Source organism: Natator depressus, chromosome 1 (assembly GCF_965152275.1).
Source record: "Natator depressus isolate rNatDep1 chromosome 1, rNatDep2.hap1, whole genome shotgun sequence".
NCBI lineage: Eukaryota > Metazoa > Chordata > Testudines > Cheloniidae > Natator > Natator depressus.
Window position 1 is genome coordinate 302,239,796 of NC_134234.1, and position 27,256 is coordinate 302,267,051.

General features: G+C 42.5%; 1 protein-coding gene and 1 long non-coding RNA gene across 2 annotated transcripts in view; one reads left to right on the forward strand and one right to left on the reverse strand.

Moving 5' to 3' along the window:
- The window catches only part of CFTR (CF transmembrane conductance regulator), a 139,280-nt gene that overhangs the window by 102,138 nt on the left and 9,886 nt on the right, over nt 1–27,256 (forward strand). Inside the window, exons 21-23 of the mRNA XM_074952101.1 lie at nt 4,006–4,248; nt 6,687–6,842; nt 18,901–18,990. Coding sequence (XP_074808202.1) covers nt 4,006–4,248; nt 6,687–6,842; nt 18,901–18,990 — 489 coding nt within the window. The remainder of the gene's footprint in view (nt 1–4,005; nt 4,249–6,686; nt 6,843–18,900; nt 18,991–27,256) is intronic.
- On the reverse strand, nt 2,970–26,155 carry LOC141987062 (uncharacterized). The gene is made up of 3 exons (XR_012639435.1): nt 26,055–26,155; nt 3,540–3,653; nt 2,970–3,061 (listed from the first exon to the last, which is right to left on the reverse strand). It is a non-coding gene; the product is annotated as an uncharacterized LOC141987062 (long non-coding RNA).

Consider the following 27,256-nt stretch of genomic DNA (forward strand, 5'->3'; position numbering starts at 1 on the left):
GATCGACAGACAGGAACCCCTTCCTAGGAGTCCTCTTTCTCATGTGAGTGCCCTAAACTGGGCTCTGGGATAGTCTGATGTGAGTCGCCTTCACTGTTTCCTATTGAAGTTTTTAATAGTAATTGAATAACTATCAATTGGGTCAGAAAAACAGTGATTAGAATACTCACCTGAGAAGCAGGAGACCCCTGCTCAAATTCCTTTCATCAGTCAGAGCAGGGACTTGAACTGGTGGTCTGCCAGGGAGAGTATCTTAACTACTGGGCTCCTCTCCCAGCCATTTTATGTGGAGCTAAGCAGCCTCTGAGCTCACCTACTGGATCAGGCATTCCTCCATCAATCTTCCTGTGGTTCACAACTTGCTCTGGGACTTAGGCAGGAGATAAGGTCCTGGATGCCTAGAGGGAAAGAACAGTGTGCATGCCCAGAAGCAGAAACATAGGTGACTAGGGAACTTTTACCCTGAAAACATCAGTGCTGAGTTTAGGCTTCTGCCGGGTTAGGCAGCAGCTGGGCAGGGGTTTTGTGGATCAAAGTGGTGCCTAAAATTGGGAGTTAGGTGCCTAAGTAGCTTTGTGGCTCTGGGCCTAAGTTACCAAGGCTTTCCATTATTTTCAGTTCATTAGTTGGCCCTCTCCCAACATAATTTTCATACATTATATTACATCCACACAGATTTCAGTCAGTAGTGAAAGTTAATATCATTTATAAGGATGGTATATTTTGTTGATTTCTGGCAAGATATATAATGATTGAGAAAGGTAAATCTTTGACCAATGGTTAAAAAAAAAAGAATGTCATGCCTACATGCCTACGCTTAAGACTTCTCTATTCTTCTTTTGAGGAGATACTCTTCAAACCTACAAACTGTGTTTTTTATTAAGCTTGTAAAGGAGATCTTCTCCTTTACAACACTTTGAGATAATTTGTCTCATTCACTTCTAAAAATAAATAGCAGATCCCTGGCAATTGTTACAGTAATACTCGTACTTCATTTTCCAAACAGTGTCACTGCTGTGAGAGTGGGAAAATCAGTTTACAGTAATGACTGTGTCATAGAAAACATAATTAGCCTTACTCCAAAATTAATGAAATATAACAGCAACAGGATATACCAAACATACATATCCCAATGTCATTCATAATGAAACATCCAGAAACGACATGTGGGAAAACAGTAGGTTCATATCTATTTCAATGCTCCAACAATCATTTACTAACAAGAAGCAGGCTATGAAGTCTATTCAGCCTGTGATATGTAACAGTAATTTGCACTTGCATGATTTCTGTTTGTGTTCAGAATGCCTTACCAACAGTATCCAGCTGATATATGGCATATCTTGTTGTGCAATGGTATCTGAGATTGTCTCTTTTTAATTAAGCGGATGGCTTAATAAATTTATCTTGATAATTTGTTTCATGATAATGTTGCGGCTGGGAACTCTACAGTGGTGTCCATTGGTGGGGAGGAACTCCCCTTCTCAAGGGTTTTGTACTTGCACAAAGTTCCATAGGCTATGGAGCTCGGGGGAGGAGGACATGACCAACCACTTTTAAGCAGTGGTCCCATGCTAAAATCAGTCTGGCTGCTGTTGTAGCATCGCTCCAGCTGCATGGTTGCAGTGCCAATCAAATTGGGCCCAGCTGCCCCTCTGTCCAGACAGAAGGCTGGCCAACTCAATGGTGGCTTCACCTGGCATATGGAGAGTCTGTTCCTGTACAGAGGAGCACAAGGGAGTCCACTGAGAACTCAACTCCTGGCAGCACCAGCTGAAATACTGTGTTGGTATGAGAAAGAAGGGAGACTCCCTGGCGGAGGGAGACTCAGGGTACCTCTGGGAAAAATGGGGCGGGGACAAGAATTTGCCCCCCTTCCAGAATTATCAGAGTTGGTGCCATTGGCATGACAAGAGGGATTGGACTTGTGAGAAGATACAAAGAATTTTGGTAAAGAATCAAATTCTTCCTATTCTCCCTTTCATGTCACCATGATAACTGTGGTGTTTAAACTAGGATCCAGACCTCAGTTTTTCAAGAGCTTTTTATCCTAAATCTGCAGGCTTCCGAACACCTGGTCCTAACAGAAAACACTGTTAATTCAGCAGTGCTTCACTCATTGTATGGGGTGTTTCCTGATGTGAAGCTGTTTGCCCTGTGGAGTAACAAGCTGCATTGACTTCATCCTCAAAGCTTGTAAATTCCTCCAACTTGAGATCTACAGTTGTCTGGAGCTTACATACTCTGCTTCAGGTGCCTTTAACAAAGGCATAATACATTTTAAAAATGTGCCGTATCTTAACATGCAAGAGTAAAATGCCAACTTTAAATACACGTAACATTAAAACTACTGAACAAACTTCCTTTAAGCTTGGCTTGTATTTTGAACCTCAATGAGATATAAACAAGATAGCTAAGACTGATTTTTCTAGCTTCAGTTTCTCATGTAATCAAAGCACAGAATTTCTGCTCCCAGTCTACTGGGAAAGTATTATTGTCAGGCATATACACTGTATCTCAGACATGACTCAACATATTTGACTCAAACTTAAAAAAAGAGACACACCTTAGAGCTGAGGTCAGTTGGATTATTTCAGTCTCAAAATGTATGAGAGAAAATTACAAGTAAGTGGGAAAAAAAAGAGATTACAATAGAAGCTGGAATTCTAACCTTAATACATCAGGCATTAGCAGCATCTGCTATAACATAATGTGTCATATTTAAGTAAATATTTGGATAACAACTGAAGTATTAGAACTGTTCATGAACATTTGAAGGGAAACTGCAGTGGAGTAAGAACATACAGTTCTCTAGATCAGTGTAATGAATCTCGTTCCAACATCCTTCATCAGGCTGTAGTATTTCTACTGCCGTACACCTAAACAAACAGTAGCGTCAAGTGCATAGGAAGGGTTCTTCCTGAAGAAAAGGTCAGACTGGAGGAAGTTAATGATGGTTCTCTTCCAATTTCTGCCCACATGCATCACCAAAATGAAATGCCACTAATGGTTTTATTCAAATCGTTTAAATATGAACATCTCTCTCCTTCTTGCATACTTTGATCTGCAGTGAAATAAATCACAGGAGTGACATGTAAATTGTTATCAGTAGCTTTCAGTGTTCACATCCTCATAAAAACATTTCTGTCAGAGTTATTGTTTCAAGCAGCTTGCGGAGCTAGGTAAATACCTCCTCATCAGTTAACATTTTGAAGGTTGTCTTTGCAACCATAAGGACTGAAGATTTATTTATTTTTAAATTTAAAGTTGGATTGTGATGCAGGAAGGGAGTGCTAGCTCAACAAGCCACTGACAGCCAGCATAATTCAGCCTTGTCTAAGCTCCCTGAACCATGACACTTGCTCCCCATCTATAGGGAAGCATTGTATTTACAACTACAGGCATAAAATTAAGTGCCATAAAACTTCCCACCCAATTTGTACAATATATAGTTGTACAAAGGTATGGACAGTTTCTCAAGTACATATAAATGCTCAAAGATTTTTAATAAATGTGAATGTATAATGAACTTTCTGTTGTACCTGATGTTAGAGTCGTGGAGCTTTAAAATTCCCCACATTCTGTAGGAAAAGGTGTCTCATTGTTAGGTGATCCAGCATTAGTCAAGGGAAGTCACTCGTCAGGTCAAGAGCCCCCTGCAGGACAGGCGAGAGTTTAAGACTCCAAAACTGTGTCAATAATTATACTCTATTCTTACACCTAGATTCTCATCCAGGATTCTCAGAATCTTTAGAAAAGGTACAAAGTATTACTTTACCCAAGTTACAGTTGAGGAAACTGAAGCACGGACATGTCATGAGATTTGCCCAGTGCCACGAGCACAATCAGGAGCAGAACCAGGGCTCTCCACAAAAAGTCCCCTTGCTTTAAACATTAATTCACATTATATCCTACCACAAAAACCCCAAGCTTTATTATGGGAATTACTGTTCGGCTGAGGTATTCAGAACAACTTCAGTGCTGTTTTTTTGTTGCTGTTGTTCCCAGATGCGGTCTGTAAGCCGAATATTTAAATTCATTGACATGCCAAAAGAAGAAACAAAAAACACTAAGGCACTAAAGGATGACCAGCTTACAGGGGTCCTCATAATTGAAAACAAGCATGCAAAGGATGAGAAGCCCTGGCCATCCGGAGGCCAAATGACTGTCAAGAATCTCACAGCCAAGTATATTGATGGAGGAGCTGCTGTATTAGAAAACATTTCCTTTTCAATAAGTCCTGGACAGAGGGTGAGATATTGTTTTGTCTTGTTTGAACTGACTTCAATTAAGTTTATCCCCAAAAGTCCCTTTATGAGACAATTGAATTACTACAGTGTTGGCTGACACTGGTAGATTTCTAATAAACAAAAACAGAAAATAGCTGCACCAACATAGGGTAATTATCTAAATCACCTAAAAAAGGAATGAGGTTTTCCCTTTGTTTTTAATAAGAACTTAGCTGTGAAGTTATTAGATACAGGTAGAAAAATGAGGGGACAAAATAGCTCTGAGCTGCTAGGAATCCTGAGAGTGGTTACAGCTCAGTGAAGTATGATAAGGACTTGTTTGGGGTGTGAAAGTAGAGAGTATTGATTACATACCTACATAATAGTTCACCAAGTTCTATTCCTGCACACGAATTTGGTTGCTTTCTCTGTTTGTGCTCCTCCCTGGGTGGAGGGAAGTTTGCTAATAAAGAGAGATTTTGGGGGCAGACTGATCCAAGCAGGGCACAGAATAATACAGGATGATGTGCCAACAGTAATGCATCACTAGCTCTAGTATTCAGAGGAATGTGAGCTCCAAACCACTCATCTGATGTGTAAAGCGGTCTTCAAAGGGCTGTACAAACATTTAACTCATCTTCACAGCCCAATAAGCCAAGATTTAGGAAAGCATCCCTTTTCAGGAAAGTCCCATTGAAGTCCAATAAGGATGCACTTAAGCACAAATGTAAGTACTTTCCTGAATCAAGGCCCCAGTGAGGAAGACGTAGGCAGGTTTAGCCCTATTTCATAGCTGAGGAAACAGAAACAGAGAGGTTAAGTGATGTTCCCAAGGTCACCCAGTGAGACAGATCTCTAGCTGCTGTAAGCTGCCATAGCTCCATTGACTTTAATGGAACTATACTGATTTACACCAGCTGAGCATGTAGAGGAGCCAAAGACTGGAACTCAGGAGTCTGACTTCTTTTAGCATCGTCCTCTAAACCACTCTCCCTCTGGATGAGATGTACGCTCTATGATACCTAACGTGTGGGTGGTGGATTCAATTTCACTCTACTTACTACCTGGAAAATTGATCAATGCCAAAGCATAATGAAAAGGAAAGATTTTGTATGTGCAGTAGAGAGATGGGCAAAACGCTGCCTTGCAATTAAAACAAGGATCCCTTTTACAGCAGTGTGCCTAGGAAGTTCATTCCAGTTTCAGAGATTTTCCCTTTACTTGAAATGGTGAATACCACTAGGACTGGTAATGTCTCTAGAAGCGGAATGAACTTTAAGTGCACCATGGTATTTTACCTTGCAGCTAGATTCTTGTAAGTTCCTCCTATTGAGGATTACAGAAACAAGCATGAGACAGAGGAGGTAAGAGAGGCCAAGTATCTACAGTGCTTTTTAACTCAATGGTAGCAGCAAGTGCTTAGCCCTCACTCCTCTCTTGGAGTCAGGTATGATGCTGTGTTGTTCACTTTACAGGGAGGGTCCTGAACAGCAAGAAATTTCCACCACTTCACTTCCAAAATTGTCTTGTTCCCATCTGCCAAAGGAGCCCAGGCTCAGATTGCACAGCATTAGCTGTGAGAAAATACGTTACAACAATAGCCATTAGTGTGTCAACATTTGCCAATTGTTCCCACAGATATTGCCTATTCTAAGTGTAGGGGATAAGAAGAGGCAATCTTCAATTCCACTGTGTGGGAAATGCAAACTATTTAAATAGCAACCACTGTTTTTAGGAAGTATCAGATCCTTCTGCTGTGGCATAATTAGGGTCTCAGTGGTGTGGTCCTTCCTGCAGGATCCAGCCTTAATATGGAAGAGATTGTTTGCACAAGTATGATGGTCATGCATTTAGAAGTTCCTTCTTTGATTGATGTTGTCTCATCTGCAGTATTTTGTCAGCCCCGCTAAGTTATGAAGAAACCATAACAAGCATTACAACCATAACATAGTGCCAGAGTATGATCTGACTGATGCCAGTGTCAATGAGGTGCAAAGTCATCAAAGTCAATCAAGTTACCCCAGTGTAAGATCAGACTTAGGCCCATCTTAACAACATTGCTGAAATACAATACATGCTTGTTTTCCTTGGTTTGAATTTTAAGGTCTTTTCTGAAGGGGGATCCACTACAAAATGGAAGGGGAAGGGCTGTCGGGAGGATGGATAATAAATAAGGGTAATGGATAAGCAAACTTGTCCTCTTTGGTTAACACGGGATAGATTCTCTCCTTAGGTAGCTAAATGAGGTTACACAAAAGTAAGAGCAGAATCTGGCCCAGTGTTTCATATCTCTGCTGAGGTCCTTTACCTTTCCCAAAAACAATGGTAATACACATCCTATCCTACTAAGTTCTGTATGGGATAGTTCTTCAGTTGTGCTGCTACCTTGCTTTATGGTTAATGCATGAACAGTTTTAAGCAAGGATTCTCCATTCACTTTGAATTATTTTAACATTGCAGGTAGGTCTTTTGGGAAGAACTGGGTCGGGGAAAAGCACTTTGCTCTTTGCCTTTTTAAGGCTGCTGAATACAGAAGGAGATATGCAAATTGATGGCGTCTCTTGGAACACAATCACTGCTCAGCAGTGGAGAAAGGCATTTGGAGTTATACCACAGGTAATGACCAATGAAGTGACAAGGTTTTAAGTAAGATTTTTCCCAGTATCGTACCTGGTTATTTTTCCATATGCAAACAGCAAACTGATATGTTGAGCCTAGCGTTAGTTGCTTTTGACTGAAAATCAAAACCAAGAACAAAAGTGTAGATTCTGTGAAAGAGCAATGTGTAGCTCTCTTCTGAACAGAGCTCTGCCTTTCACCAACAGCTTGCTGCAACTCTTATTGACAGCGAACTCCTAGAAAGGGAAAGGTAGAGTACACGCAGGAAACACAAAGCATCACAGCTTCACTGCCTGCTTACGCCCCTCATTGTTCCAAAATGCATTAGTGCCACTTGTAGAAAAGGGGAACCATCTGATTTGACATGGTGATGTCACCTATTGTTTTTTAAAGCCTCATTATTACATTTTAATGAATTTGAATGATAGTTCTTGCACATTTCCCTTAACAAATTGGTAGTCATACTGCTATTAACTTTCCTCTCACTTTAGTGGCCTGGGCTCTGTTGACAGTTAGATTGAGGGCTGGCTTATATCCATCTATGGCAGTGGTTCTCAACCTTTCCAAACTACTGTACCCCTTGCAGGAATCTGATTTGTTCTGCGTACCCCAAGATTCACTTCACTTAAAAACTAATTGCTTACAAAATCAGACATCATAATACAAAAGTGTCACAGCACATTATTACTGAAAAATTGCTTACTTCCCATTTTTACCATATACTTATAAAGTAAACCAATTGAAATATAACTATTGTACTTACATTTCAGTGTATGGTATATAAAGCAGTATAAACAAGTCATTGTCGGTATGAAATTTTAGTTTGTACTGACTTCACTAGTGCTTTTTATGTAGCCTGTTGTAAAACCAGGCAAATATCTAGATGAGTTGATGTACTGCCTGGAAGACCTCTGTGTACCCCTGATTGAGAACTACTGAGCTATGATACTTATATAGCAGCCATTCTCATACTATCTGAGCCCTTGACTATTGTAATGCATTTATCCTCACAACGTCCCTTTGAGATAGAAAGTACTAACACTTTACAGATGGGGAACTGAGGCAAAGAGATACTAGGACCTAGATTCCCAAAGGTATTTAGGCTCCAAACTTTCACTGAAATCAATTGAAGTTAGGAGCTTAAATACCTTTGAGGATCTGGGCCTAAGCAACTTGCCCAAGGTCACACAGCAAGTCTGTGGAGGAGCAAGGAATTGAACTTGTCTCTCCCAAGTCCCAGGCTAGCACCATCCTTCCCCTCTGGTTATATTAGTATGCTACCTGACTGGGAAATGAACATTATCTGGAGTAAGTTATCTAGAGTAAGTAGAATATTATGTAGTAGAATGAAAAATAAAGTGTAGTGATTGGTCATTTGTAACAGGAGAGAGAACTATTACAGATTAAACATCTTGCTTTTTATTTTATTGATGAAAATTGTTAGCCCTCTCCAAAAATGTTGATTCCGAATTTGTTGTATTGGCATTTTTATGTGTTTTGAAAGCTTTATGATGCATGAGTTTTCACTTACATACAGGATTTATCTTCAATCCTTAGCAAATCATTTGAGTGAAGCAGTATAATTAAATTAGCAAGAGACTACAATCTTACCAGTAAGACAGATATACACGATATCAGAAGGCAGAGAACTACAGTAGGCCAAGTTGCAGCTAAGCCTTCTACACCAGAAGGGGGATTCACTGAGTGGAGGATAGGTAGTGTTTCCAGTATCACCCACTTGCATAATGCGGGAGTTATAATTCTTCCTGAAGACTCTATAGGAGCTTCACTGCCTCCAGATACTGAATCAGTGCAGTCCTCAGCCAACCTGTTTGATTCACTTTTTGGCCAGCATTTTAGGCTTCACTGGGCCATTATTTCTCCCCACCACTGAGTGGTTGCAGCAGCTTCCTACCACCACAGCCTTGTCCCCTAACAGACTTTCCACCACCAGCATTAACCACTAGAGTAAGCTGGACCCCTTGGTGATTGTGGACCAGTGTTTCTGTCACTCGAGTGGCAAGCTTTGACTATTACAGAGAGTTAGGGTATGTCTACAGTGCACACTCTTTATGGCAGTGTGTAGAATACATATGCTGCATGCCTCCCTAGCACGGGTATAAATAGCAACGTAGATGGTGAGACTCAGCTTAGATGAGTAGAATAAAGACATGCCAAAACCTCAGTGCATGTACTCTATGTGGCTCATTACACACCCAACAGTGCCTCCCCGATATACACTGCTGTTTTTGGAAGTGTAGTGTCCTGCTGCCTCCCTGCTGCCAGAGCCTTTCTCCATCACAGAGAAAGACTCTGGCAGTAGGGAAAAGCTCTGGCAGGAGGGAGGCAGCAGGAAAGGCTCTGGCAGATCCCTGCTGTTGGAGCCTTTTCCTGACACATGTAGCTACATACCACAGTGTGGATGCAGTCGGCTTTTCACTGTGGTGGGTAGCTATACATACCCTACATGCCACCGCAAGTGGTATGCAATGTAGACATAGCCTTAATATTACATCAGTATTTGCTGATTAGCAGGTGAACATGTGAAAGACTTTCAAATAGCTGTAAAGATTGATTTCAGAGTAACAGCCATGTTAGTCTGTATTAGCAAAAAGAAAAGGAGTACTTGTGGCACCTTAGAGACTAACCAATTTATTTGAGCATGAGCTTTCGTGAGCTACAGCTCACTTCATCGGATGCAAGAGATTGAGGGATCTTCACAAAGTCTTTCATTAAAAAGGGATCTGTCAGGTTACTCATTTTTAAAATAATGAGTTAATTCCTGGCTCTTTAAACTAATACAACCCAGGGCTCTAACCTTATTTCCTTTCTTCATTTGGGTACATGGGCCCAATTCTGCTCTCCATTACACTTGAATGGACTAATTGCATTCAACTCACTGGAGTGACTCCCAATTTGCCTCAGTGTAACAGAGAGAAGAATTTGACTCTTGTTGATGGGTTGCTCATGAGTGCTGAGCATCTGTGGCATTGTCTTCTCTGTGGTTATGGGGAAAAAATAGCTGAAATGCTCCTTTTGGTGAGCATCAGGACTGGCTTAGATTTTGCAAACACAAAATGGAGTCACAACATTTTTTTTCTATTTCTCTTGTCTTTTTTCAGATTCTGACATTCTTTGTGATTTCGCTCCCCCTCCCAATACAAATATTTCAGCATTAGAGTTCATACTTTTCTTTAAGAAAAATACAAAGTACCCTTTTCCTGCTGCTCAGCTACACCCTTCCCCAGACGGAACCAAGACCCATATTGCATTAACTTCCTAGTCTGATTCTTTTCCTGTCTGTGCTTTGTTGACAGTTTTGGTTGGTCATACTCTGCCTACTGATCCCAAACTCTGCTGGTAAGCTGCCCTCTGGTTAGCTGACTTATCTCCTGTTCTCTCCCCTCTTCATTGCCTCTTGTCACCTCCCCTTGTTTGACTGTCTCATCTCATAAGCTCCCTTATTTTCCCTTGTCTCCGGCCTAGTCTATATTTTAAAGGTTTACCAACATAGCTATGTTAGGAGCGGGAGGATGGGGAGGAAGAATCAAACCTCAGTCTAACCAATACAGCTGTGCCAGCAAAAGCCCTAGTGTAGATGCAGTTATACCAGCATAAAATGTCTTTCATTTAGGAGATAGTATAAGCTTTACCAGCAAAACTCCTTTGCCACTGTACGCTGCATCTCCCCTATAACAGTTTACCAATATAACTATACCAACAAATCCTTTCTAGTGGAAACAGATGAAACAAGTAAAAAAAAAATAAAAAAAGAAACAAGTGAAAAGGGTGAATGCCAACCAGAGGAGTTCTGCTCATATGCTCCTAGTGGAGCAAAGTGTCAGTCAAGGGCATGCAAATTTATAACAAAAAATACAGCTCTAAGGTAGCAAGTCTAAATTGGCAACAGATAAAGAGGAACCAAAGAAAGGTGTTAGAAACGGAGTAAATGGCAGTTGATTTCATGCTTTCCCCCATAAAATCCCTATCACCCACACAAAAATCCCCTCCCCCCCAAAACCCCATCACCCACCCCAAACCTCACTTCCATCCCCACCAAAAGGTAAAGGAGTGCAGTATTCTCTAGGGGTTAGGACAAATAATTTAGCATCAAGAGGCCTGGATCCTACCTCCATCATTGCCCCAAATATATAAGCTTGTGCAAGGAACATAACCACTGAATTACATTGTTTCTCCATCTGTCAAATAAAATAATATTTACTCCTCTGTAAAAGGGCACAAGATCTGAGGATGAAAGGGGCTATTATTATTATCCATATCTTTTGGTAGCACTTACAGGCTCCAAGCAAGTATCAGGGGTTCATTGTGCGAAGCACTGTACAAACAAGTAAAACAGACATTCCCTGCCCCAGAGAGCTCACAAGACATAACCTATGGCTAAAGACACACAGAGGTAGAGGACAAGGTAATAGTGAAGGTGGGTATGCTTAAGTAGCCTCAGTGGTTATGGTAATCAGAGTGCAAAGTATTATTAATAAAAGCCTTTCAGTGACAGTAGCCAAGTACCCATATAAATGATAGAAGCACTAATGTAAAAACAAACTTGATTCTGCAGCTGTCAGCAAAATACAATAGACTGAGATGACATTAGTTGTATAACCTGCTCCTCTACTAGCCAAAAACATGGGCTAGTTGTTAAAAGTTATGCATGTAGTCCAGTTTTAAAGTGCTTTTAATGTGGACATTTAAAGAGAACCCAGTGCCAAAAAACCATTATCTTTAGCCTCTTAAGTAAAGTTGCATGGCCTGTGGGCCAGGCTGCCAGGCCCCTACCAGGTCTGTACTGCACTTGGAGCTCCTGTCCTCAAGTCCCACAGTCAAACACTGAGCACTTGCTATGAATCTGCACATTAATCCTCAGAAATTTCCAACTACAGAGTGAGATTAGCTCTCCACCAGCACCCTCCCCCGAGGGGGAAAAAAGTTACATACACCACACAGCCTCTTCCACCAAGAGAATAAAGAGACGTTTGTTCTCTAGCCTTCATCTCAGATTGGGGGCGGGGAGTTGTTTATCCCCTCCCTGGAATCTGGTCTACAACAACCCACAGATATTCAAAGTCCTGGAGAGGGCTGTTTGAACAATGTAAGAACATTGGAACGGCTGATTTTTTCTACACTACCAATCACCCCATGACAACCCTCCCTTCTCCTACCATCCCCCATCTTTGCCATTTCTTAAAATACAGTTTGATAATGGAAGGCCTCAGTTGCTCCATGGCATGCCTTTCTACAGCTGATTGCCCACGGTTGCCCTTTCTACAGATGAGGGTTCCTGCAGTGAATCACATGAGTGATCCATCTAATCAGGCTTCCTCTCCCTGACAATGGCCAATAGCAGATGCTACAGTAGAAGATGCAAGAAACCAAACAGGGGACAGTATGGAATAGCTACCCAGAGGGGAAGTTTCTTCTTATTCCTCATCAGTTATTGGTTGGCTTTTGCCCTGGGGGTTTATACCCTTCTAGAACATTTTTTGAAAACCTTAATGTGAAGCAGTAACTTGGATATCCGGTTTTTGAAGTATGGTCACAGTGTACAAAGACCCACCTCATTATTCTGGGCAGTCTTACTAGCTGTCCTGCAGCAACAGTTACTTCACACAATTCACAGGCCCGTGCATTCAGTAAGAGTGGGCAGCCATGTCCAGTTTCAATGTAATTAAGTTATCTTGTGCACTGTCGTTCATAGACGTTACACCTCAAGGTATTTGACTAAGTTAAATTAAGAAATGGCCCCAGAAATTGAGCAAATTTGGATCTGAACATATTGTGAGGTTGGGGACCATTTCTCATTAGAATAAAATGAAGAGGAGCCTAAGAACAAAATTAAGGAGTATAGGCAAGGGAACAGCATCATTGGATGATATGTAGCGAGTGAGGCTCTTATTCTGATATTGCCTTGATCACATTAGATGTGATCATGATGTCCTATTTCAGGCCTTTTGGCAGTATGGTATATCACATACAATTTTACAGATTTAAATGCCCAATATTTATTAAAAGAAATCAGGCATGGAGAATAGGTTAAATATACTCCATGGGACTGCAAGCTAATGAAAAGTGATGTTACCTTTTGTTTCCCCCCCCACACACACACACTTCATTTTAAAGGAGTTAAGAAGGAAAAGTGACTTTTACCAGTTTCCAGCTCAAATGGTGGTTTGACTTTTTAGTATTCAACCTACTTCCTTCCATCTCTCTCTTTATATTCCTGAGATGATTTCCTTTCAGAGTTCATAGGCAGGACTGTTATACAGGGTTCCAAGTAGCCTCTGTAAAATGCAGAGAGCTGAAAAGTGCAACTCCCCATAGATCCCCATAGGAAGGGTTTTGCAGAGTCTGAAATCTTGCAGTGGATCCAGGGAAATCAGCATGACAATACAGTGGGCCATCTGCTGCCTTAGTTCCATGTGCAGAACTCCTATAGAGATCAGGAAAGGCTCCACATGCTTACTGAGGGCAGCATAGAGATTGTTTCCTGCTCTGAGGGCTCAATCTTGCAAGGTACTGAGCACCTTCAATTCCCAGCAAGATCCATGGAAGGTGAGGGCATTTAGTATCTTCAGGGGTTGCTCAGCACCCTGCAGGAGTAGGTCCTGAAAAACTTGCAGAGAGCCCTACAGTTTTCAGTGCTTTTATCTTCCAATTCTCTGTTGTAAATATTTTAAAACTGATGAAAGCATTCATAGATGCCTGTGAAACCAGAACATTTAAAGCTTTGCATATGGAAATGAAAGGTTCACCCTCAATCTGAAAAATCACATTTCCATCTGAAAATGTTTTACCCGCTCTCATGATGATAACCTCAAAGATGAGGGAAAGAGAAAAAAATTTCTCTTTCGGTTTGCTTACTTTCTTCCCATGACTGCACTTTACGTGTAGTCACTTGTCACTGTTTTACAATGAAGCATGCTCTTCCTAAACTCCAAAACCTGTGAGAGCGTGGGAGAGTTTGCGAGGAGCAGCAGCAAAGCTGGAAGCAGAATGGATGAGTATAGCTGACCGAAGGATGACGATTGCATTGTGCAGCAACTTTCAAAGTTCATTTTCGTTTCACATTGGAGTGAAAACTAAACCCTTCAAATGTTTTCACAAAAGGCTTGCATATGTGTAGATAGAGGGCCCTGGCCTGGGGTAGTCCCACCTTCAAGTCCCTGCTTTGCTTGATTCAGAGCAGAATTTCCATCCCAGATCACTCAGAATCACAAAGAGCAGGTCCTTGAACCTGGGTCTCCCCCATTCTAGGCCAGTACCTAACCACCAGGGAGTTTAGCTGTCAGCCTTCCTGATGAAAGTTTTGTCATTATCAATATGTTCTGAAGAAACATTTCCCCACAATTTCATTTTGGCAAAAATGTTCCGACCAGCTCAACTGAAGAGGCAGTTGGTTACAGTGTGTACAGAAAGGGCAGGGTGGAGGAGTGGTGGGCCTGAACAAGTTTAGGGGTATTCTTCCTGGCTCATCTAAACATTGGCAGAAATATCCTTATACATATTTGTAAGTGTAAAAGAAACACACACACACACACACCAGAGTACACAATTTAAAGGACACTATATCAGAAGAGTTAATTTAAAAGAATTCAAATTGTCAGTGTCCCATTAAATAACCGGAAGAATAATGTACCAAACTTGAGATTATTAGGTCAAACATTCAACAGGCCTTGCAATATTTTACACATTTTATTTATACCAAGACACTGTTTTCCAGAATCTTAATGGCAGTGCAGGTATGGTTTGTCATGTAATTGATTCAGACAGCTAATTCCTGACCTAATTTTTTTTCAAGTATTGGTGATGGATATATCAGGAATTTTTAAAGGTTCATTCTTCATGCTAGGAGATATCTCCCCAACTTAGTATTTCATGTAATATCAATATGCACAATAATGCCAAACTTTACAGGAAAAAAATCTCTTTTCTTTCCCAGTCTCAAAGTTAAAACTCAGACGATACAAGAATTTATATTCTGATTATAACTCTTCATGAATGCTAATATACATGCAAGCACTGGACTCTTACCACTTATTAATGAAATAAATTTAGTGAACATCATATAGGCCAGCACAAACTTATTGGCTGGCAGTGACTGCTGGCCTGTGACAAGGGACAGTGTCACTTGGGGGAAGGCAATAGGTTTAGGGGAACATGGCAGATCTTGTTAAACCCATTCATGTCCCAGCCCCAAAGGGACATTTTTAAGGTCTCAAGGGCAGGGTTCCAAGAGCTGTGCAGGCTCCCTTGGTTCTCCTCCAATAACAAATGGTTCCCATCATTGTGGCCAATCAAACCAATCTGTCTGCCTTTCTTGGGATATGAGGGAAACTTGGAAAGAGCCTGAGATCCCTTATAGACAATATTTCCCCCTCCGTATTCTAGAACAGAGTGTAGACAAAGGAGGAGGGTTGCTCCTGTCTATTATGTATAGGAAATTGTTATTCAAGAGGTTTTAGGGGTAAACTCCATTTTCCACTACATGTAATTACTAACTAAGGAGCACATTTTCTGGCTGGGTGACATGAGATCCCGGCTAGAAAACATACATGCATTATAGATCTATATTTCTGCATGTAACTGCATGGGTAATAACGGTAGCTATGTGCACAAATGCCTATTTCATTGCCTCCCATTTTCAAATTTCAAGTTGTAATGAACCCACTGGCTCATTACTGAGCTAGGGAGAAAGGATTTAGCCAGTGTAAGGAGCTGGGTTAGCCAAGGCAATATCCGGCCAGTATATAATCCCCAGAGTACAGAGAAGAAAGTATTCTGGAGTCAGAAGGAACCAGGCTGGGCCAAGAGACAGACTGTGAGAGAGCTTGGGAGTTGGCAGCAGAACTAAGGGCAGGCAGCTTAAGAGCTGGGGCTGAAACCAGAGAGCTGGGCAGAGAAGCAGCGTGTTGCCACAGCACAGTGGCCTGAAGACAGGAGGTGTGGGGGTAGCTGAACATGGGACGCCTTGGAGAATAGTGCTGCAGGGATTCCAACAAGACTCTTACCTTTATACCCTGAACTGGCCTGCCCCTAGAGTCTGCTTAAGGAACTGCGGGGTTGCTCTTCTATTGTCATTAAGTAACGGTAGCTAGGGTATTTGCACCTTTTAGTTTCCAGCAGTCCTGGGAAAATTAATCTCTATTACTCACATCTGTGTGTAGCCTCTGAAGGGCCTAGCACTTCTGTCTCCTACACAGCACTCAACTCCAAGTCTGTGGTGCCCCTAGCACACTACCAGACATCTAGAGCGGACTTTTGTATGACAGCACTCAGTGGTGTTCTTTAGAGGGGTCAGTTACAGTATTTGGTGGCAATTACCACCACACCTACTTACTACTGTATTTCTGCACTATTTTACCTTGGCACTTGCCTATGATAGAATGCCAATTCTGACTATAAACTGTAGATCATATCATCACCTTGTGAGTGTTCATCTATGGTGATTTTGAACTGGTACCCAAGATGCAGAAGGTTCCATATCTATTACCAATCCCCTGAGACATCCAGTTCCCCATTTGCCAAGTTTTCTTGGTGCATTCATAACCAGCACAGAATTCCCTATATTTCACGAGCCATTTTTTCCCTTGAAACATCTAACATTTACAGTGGCTTCTTTGTAATTTGACTCCACACTGCACATGTGAAACTAACACAATACTTACACAAGTGAGCCCTGTATAGATATTAAGGAGCTAGAAAGAAGGAAGCATCCTGCTGAACTGTGCAGGAAGGTGCCAGAATTCTGGACAACGCCTCGCCTCATTTGGGAATAAAATGCACTTTTTTAGGTGCTATACTTTAAGGCAAAGACTTTTTGAAAGCAGCATTAACAGGAATAGCAGCAGTTTCAGAACAAGAAGATGCTGTACTTCGTGTGTGTTGCACTTGGGAAGGAATGCTAGTTAGGTGTTACGAACCTTTTCTAAAAACTGGTTTGTTCAGTTAACTTTTCTTCCTGCTGCAGGACTAACATAGCTACTTTATTAGTTAACTACATGGCAAATGAAGTGTGAATGCAGCCATATCAGACACAGTCTTCTCACTGCTATTAGCTCCACAGTGCCCAGTAGTCATAAGAATCTAATCCTGGTGCCAATATGCTCACCACCACCAAGAATTGTGACCCCTTTACGGGTCCCTGCTGCCCGGAGTTATGAGGGAGAGGTAAAGGGGGCATCACTTTAGCTGAGCAAGAAGGAACTGGAAGCCCAGCTCAGTTGAAGGGCATTGTTCTGCCAGACTTACCCGGGGGCATGGGGAGCACATTTATATCCTTTGCCCTCCAGACAGAATCCTCTTTCACACTGACCAGCAGTGCAGGAACCTCATTTAAGCAGCTCCAGTGAGAGCAGAGAGGGACTCAGCACTGGTTTCTCATTTCTGAAGCCCTGAATAGCACCAATTTATATCTGAAATCTTTGAATTAAGGCTATTTGAACACATATCCAAACCACTTTGGAATTTGACCAAAGGCATCACTGTATAGTAGTTCATCTCTGGGGTATTCTGAGGACTGGAGTCCCAGGTACACCTCAGGTTATGATTGTGTTAGTTTGGTCAAACTATGTGGGGAATCATATGTATTCCCCTAGCCATACTTGATTTTAGCTAATGTTTTCAGTGTCCTACTTTTAGAAGCATCAAAAGACACACTAAGGCTAAAAGTCAGTTTCTGCAAGAAATTAAACAGCTGTAATCACTTTCATTTCAAAATATGTTTCTTTTAAATAAACATTTCCAATAGGAAGACAAAAGGGATGAAGAGAAAATATTGGCTCTCAACTTTATCTACAACTAACATTTGTTCAATGTGCACAAGGGAAGGAGCACAACCATTATAATATTTCCCACTAAGATACCGTGACATTCATTGACAGTGAATTCTGTCTGCTATAGGCAATAAGGTGTATCAAGTGACATAGCAGGTATCACGTTAGTTTCATCTCATTAGGAATAGTTGTGCAATCTCAGTACCGTTTGAAGTACAGTACTTTATTTCTATCAGAATCTAATACACCCCCATAATGTAAAAAGAGATTAAGCAAATATTTAATTTCAGCTGTGTCATCACTTTCCAAACTACAAACTGCACTATAGCATCACTACAGTGACAGGCGTGGTTCTCCCATGAGCATAATTAATCCACCTCCCTGAGAGGTGGTCGCTAGGTCGACAGAAGAATTTTTCTATTGACCTAGTGCTGTCTACACTGGGGGTGGACTTTTCACACCCCAGAGCAACATAACTGGGTCAACCTGACTTTTGGGTGTAGATGTTCACTTATACCAGTAAAAATAAGAAATGGAACTGCTTCTGGTCACATTGAAGTTAAAGGCAAAACTCCTACAGACTTCAGTAGGAGAAAGATGATTCTCAAGATTAAGAAATTTTCAGCCTCTCCACGCACCCCTCCCTGACAGGGCACACAAAAGAGCGGAAGAAAGAGTTGTACAAAATGCCTGTATAAATGGATTATTGCTATTCCTCTCTTGACTCAGACTTTGCTATGTGCTGAGTATCACTGGAACTAAATTGAGGCACAGAACTGCTGTTAAGTTTACACTGGATTGCGGTGATACATAAGGAAGTATTATGAAGCTCGGGTAACTTTTGGTTGGTGCTGGTCAGTAAATGGATTTTCTGTTCCACAGGAAAACTCAAGATTTTGAAAAAAAATCATCCAAAATCTGGACAAAAACCCCTGAATTTTGGGGGGCACTTAAGTTCTGAAACAGAATATTTTGAATTTATCTGGACTTGAAGCATTTTATATAAAGTGTTTAACTATATAATGAAGTCAATTTCAAAATACAGTCATTTTGAAATGAAAAAAGGCTTTTTTCAAAAAATGACTAAATGGGATATTTTGACATTTTCAAACCTTTTTTCTTTCTAAAATGAATTTGTCAAAACAATTTTGTGAAAAAAATTTGGTTTAATTAAAACAGCGTTTTTTGACAATTTTTTTTCACCATCTCCACTTTTGGTATGCCATGCAGTTTTAAAATGATTTCTTATTTATTTTGTACTCCCACAGAAAGTGTTCATATTTTCTGGGTCTTTTCGGAAAAACTTGGATCCTTATGGACAATGGAGTGATGAAGAATTATGGAAAGTAGCAGATGAGGTAAAGCTGTTCAATAGTATTTGTGTTGTTCATCAATACTATTTGTGTAACTCCCCTGTAATAAAGGGAGTTACAGTGGGAAGGAATTTAGGTCAATAACTATAAAATTATTATTTATGTAGCATCATACATAACATGGTGCTCAAACAAAAAACATTGTCCCTGCCCAGAAGAGTTTACAGCAGAGGTGGGCAAACTATGGCCCGCGGGACCGTTCTGCCCAGCCCTAGAGCTCCCGGCCCCTCCTCTGCTGTCCCCCATCCCCTGCAGCTATGCTGCTGCATGGGCAGCGTGGCTGGCTCTGGCCGGGCAGCGCGGCTTCCGGTCCTGCCACTCTGAGCAGCATGGTAAGGGAGTGGGGGGGGGTTGGATAAGAGGCAGGAGGTCCTGGGGGGCAGTCAGGGGACAGGGGGCAGTTGACTGGGGCAAAGGTGGTCAGGGGACGGGGAATTGGGGGGTTGGATAGGTGTGGGAGTCCCGGGGGGCCTGTCGGGGGCAGGGGTGTGGATAGGGGTTGGGGCAGTCAGGGGACAGGGAGTGGGGGGGGGGTGGATGGGGGTGGGGTCCTGAGTGTGGTTAGGGGTGGGGGGTTCCCGGGAGTGGTCAGGGGACAAGGAGCAGGGGGGGTTGGATGGGTTGGGGATTCTGAGGGGGGCAGTCGGAGGGGAAGTGGGAGGGGGCAGATAGGGGGTGGGGACCAGGCTGTTTGGGGAGGCACAGCCTTCCCTACCGAGCCCTCCATACAGTTTCACAACCCCGATGTGGCCCTCAGGCCAAAAAGTTTGCCCACCCCTGCTTTACAGTCTAAATGGGATAAGTATAAACCAAACAATTACAGGTTAAAACAGCAAGTATTTGGTGCTTCTATTTAACAGCTATTATCGAGGCCATGTCTACACTATGGGTACTATAACAGCACAGTTATGGTGCTGCAGCTATGCCACTGAAGTGCTACAGTGAAGATGCTTCCTACAGTGACGGAATTTTGTCCCCCCCCAATCATAGAATCATAGAATATCAGGGTTGGAAGGGACCTAAGGAGGTCATCTAGTCCAACCCCCTGCTCAAAGCAGGACCAATCCCCAACTAAATCACGAACAATCACTGTAGTTAATCCATCTCTCCAAGTGGTGGTAGCTAGGATGATAGAAGAATTCTTCTGTCGGCCTAACTGCATCTACACCAGGAGTTAGATTGGCTTAACTATGGCAATCAGGGGCATGAATTTTTCACATCTTTGAGCAACACAGCTAGGTTGATCTAAATTTTAAATGTAGACAAGGTCTAAGACAGTTTTGCAGATGGTCTTTCTCATAATTGTTCTTTCACTGCCTGACCAAAGAGAGATTTAGAAATTTATATGAGTACCCTTGCTTCTTGCTCCTTAAACAAACTGCTTTACATCACCAGGCCATAGCCTGCCATCAGTCTGTGGACTTCAAAGGAAGTTCTTTGCACAGACATGTTGTAGGTAGATCATTGATAACATATAGCCCACCCTTTGTAAAGTGGAGTTTTAAGTACTGAGTAGGTGACATATCTTTTTTTAACAGTGACCACATCCCCTAGAAAGTCAGCTGCAGCCAATGTGGTAAACTGCCTATACCCTCAGCAGTGCTTGATTTTTTAAAGGGCAGCCCCAGGAAGGAGATTCTAAACAGATTTTGGGTTTTTCACTCACTCACCTTCTCCAATTATTTTTTCATTATAATCCAAACCTCTTCTTTTCTCCTCCCAAACCCCTAAAAATACTCAGACTTGGTACTGTCTGTGTGCAGTTCAAAACGGTCTATGGCATTAAGTCTACCTGTTACTGTTTAGTGTATGGCTTAACCACAACTGTAATTAAATAAAATGTAGCTCAAGTGGTTATATTGTGTTATATTTACATAGTGTCTTAGAAACAAAACACAGAGAAAGGTTAATCCCTTGCTTATTACCCAATAAAGCTGCTTTTGGCAGAGCCAAGTAGAGGAAACGTTAATAAAACTTGCATGCAACACAGTCTGAGTGCTCTGATCTATTATTTAACACAGGTGAGGTTTCATGATATGGCTCTGCTGGATGACCCAGCAAGAAACACAGATGAGGCATTCAGAGTAGCAGCCCTGTTAGTCTATATTAGCAAAAAGAAAAGGAGTACTTGTGGCACCTTAGAGACTAACAAATTTATTTGAGCATAAGCTTTCATGAGCTACAGCTCACTTCATCGGAAGCATTCGGTGGAAAATACAGTGGGGAGATTTATATACATAGAGAACATGAAACAATAGGTGTTACCGTACACACTGTAACCAGAGTGATCAGTTAAGGTGAGCTATTACCAGCAGGAGAGCGGGGGAGGGGGGGAAGAGGGGACCTTTGTAGTGATAATCAAGGTGGGCCATTTCCAGCAGTTGACAAGAATCATAGAATCATAGAATCATAGAATATCAGGGTTGGAAGGGACCCCAGAAGGTCATCTAGTCCAACCCCCTGCTCGAAGCAGGACCAATTCCCAGTTAAATCATCCCAGCCAGGGCTTTGTCAAGCCTGACCTTAAAAACCTCTAAGGAAGGAGATTCTACCACCTCCCTAGGTAACGCATTCCAGTGTTTCACCACCCTCTTAGTGAAAAAGTTTTTCCTATTATCCAATCTAAACCTCCCCCATTGCAACTTGAGACCATTACTCCTCGTTCTGTCATCTGCTACCATTGAGAACAGTCTAGAGCCATCCTCTTTGGAACCCCCTTTCAGGTAGTTGAAAGCAGCTATCAAATCCCCCCTCATTCTTCTCTTCTGCAGACTAAACAATCCCAGCTCCCTCAGCCTCTCTTCATAAGTCATGTGCTCTAGACCCCTAATCATTTTTGTTGCCCTTCGCTGGACTCTCTCCAATTTATCCACATCCTTCTTGTAGTGTGGGGCCCAAAACTGGACACAGTACTCCAGATGAGGCCTCACCAGTGTCAAATAGAGGGGAACGATCACGTCCCTCGATCTGCTCGCTATGCCCCTACTTATACATCCCAAAATGCCATTGGCCTTCTTGGCAACAAGGGCACACTGCTGACTCATATCCAGCTTCTCGTCCACTGTCACCCCTAGGTCCTTTTCCGCAGAACTGCTGCCTAGCCATTCGGTCCCTAGTCTGTAGCGGTGCATTGGATTCTTCCATCCTAAGTGCAGGACCCTGCACTTATCCTTATTGAACCTCATCAGATTTCTTTTGGCCCAATCCTCCAATTTGTCTAGGTCCTTCTGTATCCTATCCCTCCCCTCCAGCGTATCTACCACTCCTCCCAGTTTAGTATCATCCGCAAATTTGCTGAGAGTGCAATCCACACCATCCTCCAGATCATTTATGAAGATATTGAACAAAACCGGCCCCAGGACCGACCCCTGGGGCACTCCACTTGACACCGGCTGCCAACTAGACATGGAGCCATTGATCACTACCCGTTGAGCCCGACAATCTAGCCAGCTTTCTACCCACCTTATAGTGCATTCATCCAGCCCATACTTCCTTAACTTGCTGACAAGAATACTGTGGGAGACCGTGTCAAAAGCTTTGCTAAAGTCAAGAAACAATACATCCACTGCTTTCCCTTCATCCACAGAACCAGTAATCTCATCATAAAAGGCGATTAGATTAGTCAGGCATGACCTTCCCTTGGTGAATCCATGCTGACTGTTCCTGATCAAGAAGGTCTGAGGAACAGCGGGGTGGGGGGAGAATAAACATGGGGAAATAGTTTTACTTTGTGTAATGACCCATCCACTCCCAGTCTTTATTCAAGCCTAAGTTAATTGTATCCAGTTTGCAAATTAATTCCAATTCAGCAGTTGCTCGTTGGAGTCTGTTTTTGAAGTTTTTTTGTTGAAGTATTGCCACTTTTAGGTCTGTAATCAAGTGACCAGAGAGACTGAAGTGTTCTCCAACTGGTTTTTGAATGTTATAATTCTTGACGTCTGATTTGTGTCCATTTATTCTTTTACGTAGAGACTGTCCAGTTTGGCCAATGTACATGGCAGAGGGGCATTGCTGACACATGATGGCATATATCACATTGGTAGATGTGCAGGTGAACGAGCCTCTGATATTGTGGCTGATGTGATTAGGCCCTATGATGGTGTCCCCTGAATAGATATGTGGACACAGTTGGCAACGGGCTTTGTTGCAAGGATAGGTTCTGGATTAGTGGTTCTGTTGTGTGGTGTGTGGTTGCTGGTGAGAATTTGCTTGAGGTTGGGGGGCTGTCTGTAAGCAAGGACTGGCCTGTCTCCCAAGATCTGTGAGAGTGATGGGTTGTCCTTCAGGATAGGTTGTAGATCCTTGATGATGCGTTGGAGAGGTTTTAGTTGGGGGCTGAAGGTGATGGCTAGTGGCGTTCTGTTATTTTCTTTGTTGGGCCTGTCCTGTAGTAGGTAACTTCTGGGTACTCTTCTGGCTCTGTCAATCTGTTTCTTCACTTCAGCAGGTGGGTATTGTAGTTGTAAGAATGCTTGATAGAGATCTTGTAGGTGTTTGTCTCTGTCTGAGGGGTTGGAGCAAATGCGGTTGTATTGAAGAGCTTGGCTGTAGACAATGGATCGTGTGGTGTGGTCTGGGTGAAAGCTGGAGGCATGTAGGTAGGCATAGCAGTCAGTAGGTTTCTGGTATAGAGTGGTGTTTATGTGACCATCGCTTATTAGCACCGTAGTGTCCAGGAAGTGGATCTCTTGTGTGGACTGGTCCAGGCTGAGGTTGATGGTGGGATGGAAATTGTTGAAATCATGGTGGAATTCCTCAAGGGCTTCTTTTCCATGGGTCCAGATGATGAAGATGTCATCAATGTAGCGCAAGTAGAGTAGGGGCATTAGGGGACAAGAGCTGAGGAAGCGTTGTTCTAAGTCAGCCATAAAAATGTTGGCATACTGGGGGGCCATGCAGGTACCCATAGCAGTGCTGCTGATTTGAAGGTATACATTGTCCCCAAATGTGAAATAGTTATGGGTGAGGACAAAGTCACAAAGTTCAGCCACCAGGTTTGCCGTGACATTATTGGGGATACTGTTCCTGATGGCTTGTAGTCCATCTTTGTGTGGAATGTTGGTGTAGAGAGCTTCTACATCCATAGTGGCCAGGATGGTGTTTTCGGGAAGATCACCGATGGATTGTAGTTTCCTCAGGAAGTCAGTGGTGTCTCGAAGATAGCTGGGAGTGCTGGTAGCATAGGGCCTGAGGAGGGAGTCTACATAGCCAGACAATGCTGCTGTCAGGGTGCCAATGCCTGAGATGATGGGGCATCCAGGATTTCCAGGTTTATGGATCTTGGGTAGCAGATAGAATACCCCTGGTCGGGGTTCCAGGGGTGTGTCTGTGCGGATTTGTTCTTGTGCTTTTTCAGGGAGTTTCTTGAGCAAATGCTGTAGTTTCTTTTGGTAACCCTCAGTGGGATCAGAGGGTAATGGCTTGTAGAAAGTGGTGTTGGAGAGCTGCCTAGCAGCCTCTTGTTCATATTCCGACCTATTCATGATGACGACAGCACCTCCTTTGTCAGCCTTTTTGATTATGATGTCAGAGTTGTTTCTGAGGCTGTGGATGGCATTGTGTTCTGCACGGCTGAGGTTATGGGGTGATGCTGCTTTTCCACAGTTTCAGCCCGTGCACGTCAGCGGAAGCACTCTATGTAGAAATCCAATCTGTTGTTTCGACCTTCAGGAGGAGTCCACCCAGAATCCTTCTTTTTGTAGTGTTGGTAGGAAGGTCTCTGTGGATTAGTATGTTGTTCAGAGGTGTGTTGGAAATATTCCTTGAGTCGGAGGCGTCGAAAATAGGATTCTAGGTCACCACAGAACTGTATCATGTTCGTGGGGGTGGAGGGGCAGAAGGAGAGGCCCCGAGATAGGACAGATTCTTCTGCTGGGCTGAGAGTATAGTTGGACAGATTAACAATATTGCTGGCTGGGTTGAGGGAACCACTGTTGTGGCCCCTTGTGGCATGTAGTAGTTCAGATAGTTTAGTGTCCTTTTTCTTTTGTAGAGAAGCAAAGTGTGTGTTGTAAATGGCTTGTCTAGTTTTTGTAAAGTGCAGCCACGAGGAAGTTTGTGTGGAAGGTTGGTTTTTTATGAGAGTATCCAATTTTGAGAGCTCATTCTTAATCTTTCCCTGTCTGCTGTAGAGGATGTTGATCAGGTGGTTCCGCAGTTTCTTTGAGAATTCATCACACCATTTATCATTCTGATGTTTTTCTGGTCATATTAAAATGTCACCGGAAGACATAATTTTCAACCAGAATCTTTAAAGATGAACTATAATGCTGAAATGAAAAGCATCCAAATAGGTGCCTCATATCCCAACTAGCCTGGCTGCCTTGGGGATAAGAATCGAAGGCGGGCATTCAGCGCAGTCATACGTTGTGACTAAGCTGTATCAAAAATGTTTTCCAGCCATTGCAATTCTCTAGCTTACTAAAGACAACTCAGAATGTAGCACTTTGTGACATCACTCCTTCCAACACATGTAGCAACTTATGTCATGGAAAGATACATTCTGGGATGGGGTTAACAAACCCAGAAGTCCCATGGGAATGGAGGAAACACTGGAGCTTTAGATGTGATTTTACCAGACTGGTAGAAATTGATGGTTTTCTTGCTACGCTGATGATTTGATAACGTTCCTTCAAGCTCCCCAGGATATATAAACTCATGTTTTTAATGGAAAAGTTAATACAAAGTTTCTTCAGCTAAAGATAAGCTTGTACTATGCCAACCAGAGCCTCTATCCTGAAAACACTTGAACATGTTTTAATATATGCATATGAGCAGTGCATGTATTTGAGTTCATGCATAAATTCTTGCAGGATTGGACCACAAATGACTAATTTTATTTAGCATGAGCAAAAATAATAGTACTATAGCAATCAAAATATGCCCAGAGCCAGCTGTTATTAAATATTAAAATATAAATAATGTACATATAAGACCATATAAAAAAACCAGGCCATTTTTGAAAAATGCTTATCAGATCATGGTAAGGAGTGCCAACATTTCAAGATGATAGAACAAAAAACAAAACAAACCACAACCTTTGCACTTACCTTTCACTGTCTGGTATCGGCATATCTGACTGGATAATTAATTTATGGTACAGCAATGCCAATCCCAACAGTCTTTTCCCACCTTTATCACCACTAGTCTCTCCCTCCCTTGTTTCCGTGGCAACCTCCAAAAAGCACACTAGTCTGTGTCAAACATCAAGAGTCTCTTTCTCTCTTGAGGAGGGCCACACATCTATTGTGTAGATTCAATTCAAAAGGTGCCAGCTTCAGGATCCAGGCAATAGTTACCAACCTCTCTGGTCACTCTCAACTTTTGTGTAACCAGCAGCATAATTACCTACAAACCCAAAGGAACATACAATTATACAGCCCAGAAATAAGCTGGACACACACCAATCACCTTTGGAACATAAGGAAGTCTTTCTCTGATGAGATTTTTTGAACCTGCTTCCCCACAGTCCTGCTTAGGTGTCATTTAATGCTATTCAGAGTGGTTGTAAAATAGCTCTGGTAGCACTTCACACTTCACTTTGCACAGGTATAAGTGATGACTCAGGCTATGAGACTGTCACGGAGGTCACGGCTTTCATGCATTTAGGTGAGCCTCCATGACTTCAGCCCCGCCTTGGCAGGGCTCGGGCTGTCAGCCCCCCTTGTGCAGGGTATTGGGCTGTCAGCCACCTCACAGGAGGGCTTTAGGCATTGGTGATTTGTTTATTGGCCAGGACCTGTCCATGACTTTTAATAAATACACCCCATGACAAAATCTTAACCTTAGTGCTGACAGGATACAAGGCAGTGGAGAGTTAGGTCTCGGCTCTCACTCTCTGCCCTTCAAATAGACTGCCAGCTCTTCCTATGAGCTCCTGATCAAGTGATGAGTATCACCTGTTCTCATTAGTGCAGATTCAGCAATGAACTCCTGCTAGTCCACTTTTCAGAAGCTCCATTTATCCGCTAGTCCTGATCAGACTCTGGGGCTTACAAATGGAGCTTTTCTTCACAAAGCTTCAACAGTTCAGATCTAGGGCACTAATCTGTTCCTATGCCTTCTTTGGGGTTTCGTTCCCATGCTAGACAATTGGGAGTGGAGAGTCTCGTGGCCAAGGGAGTGCTCCTGTAAAACCCTGAAGATTCTGTACACCCCATTACAACCCCTTTCCAACAGTTTATCCCTGCCTCTGGCTCTCTACCTTTTCCCCCATTCATTATCAGTCTTTGCCTCCTTTTTGTTTCTTCCC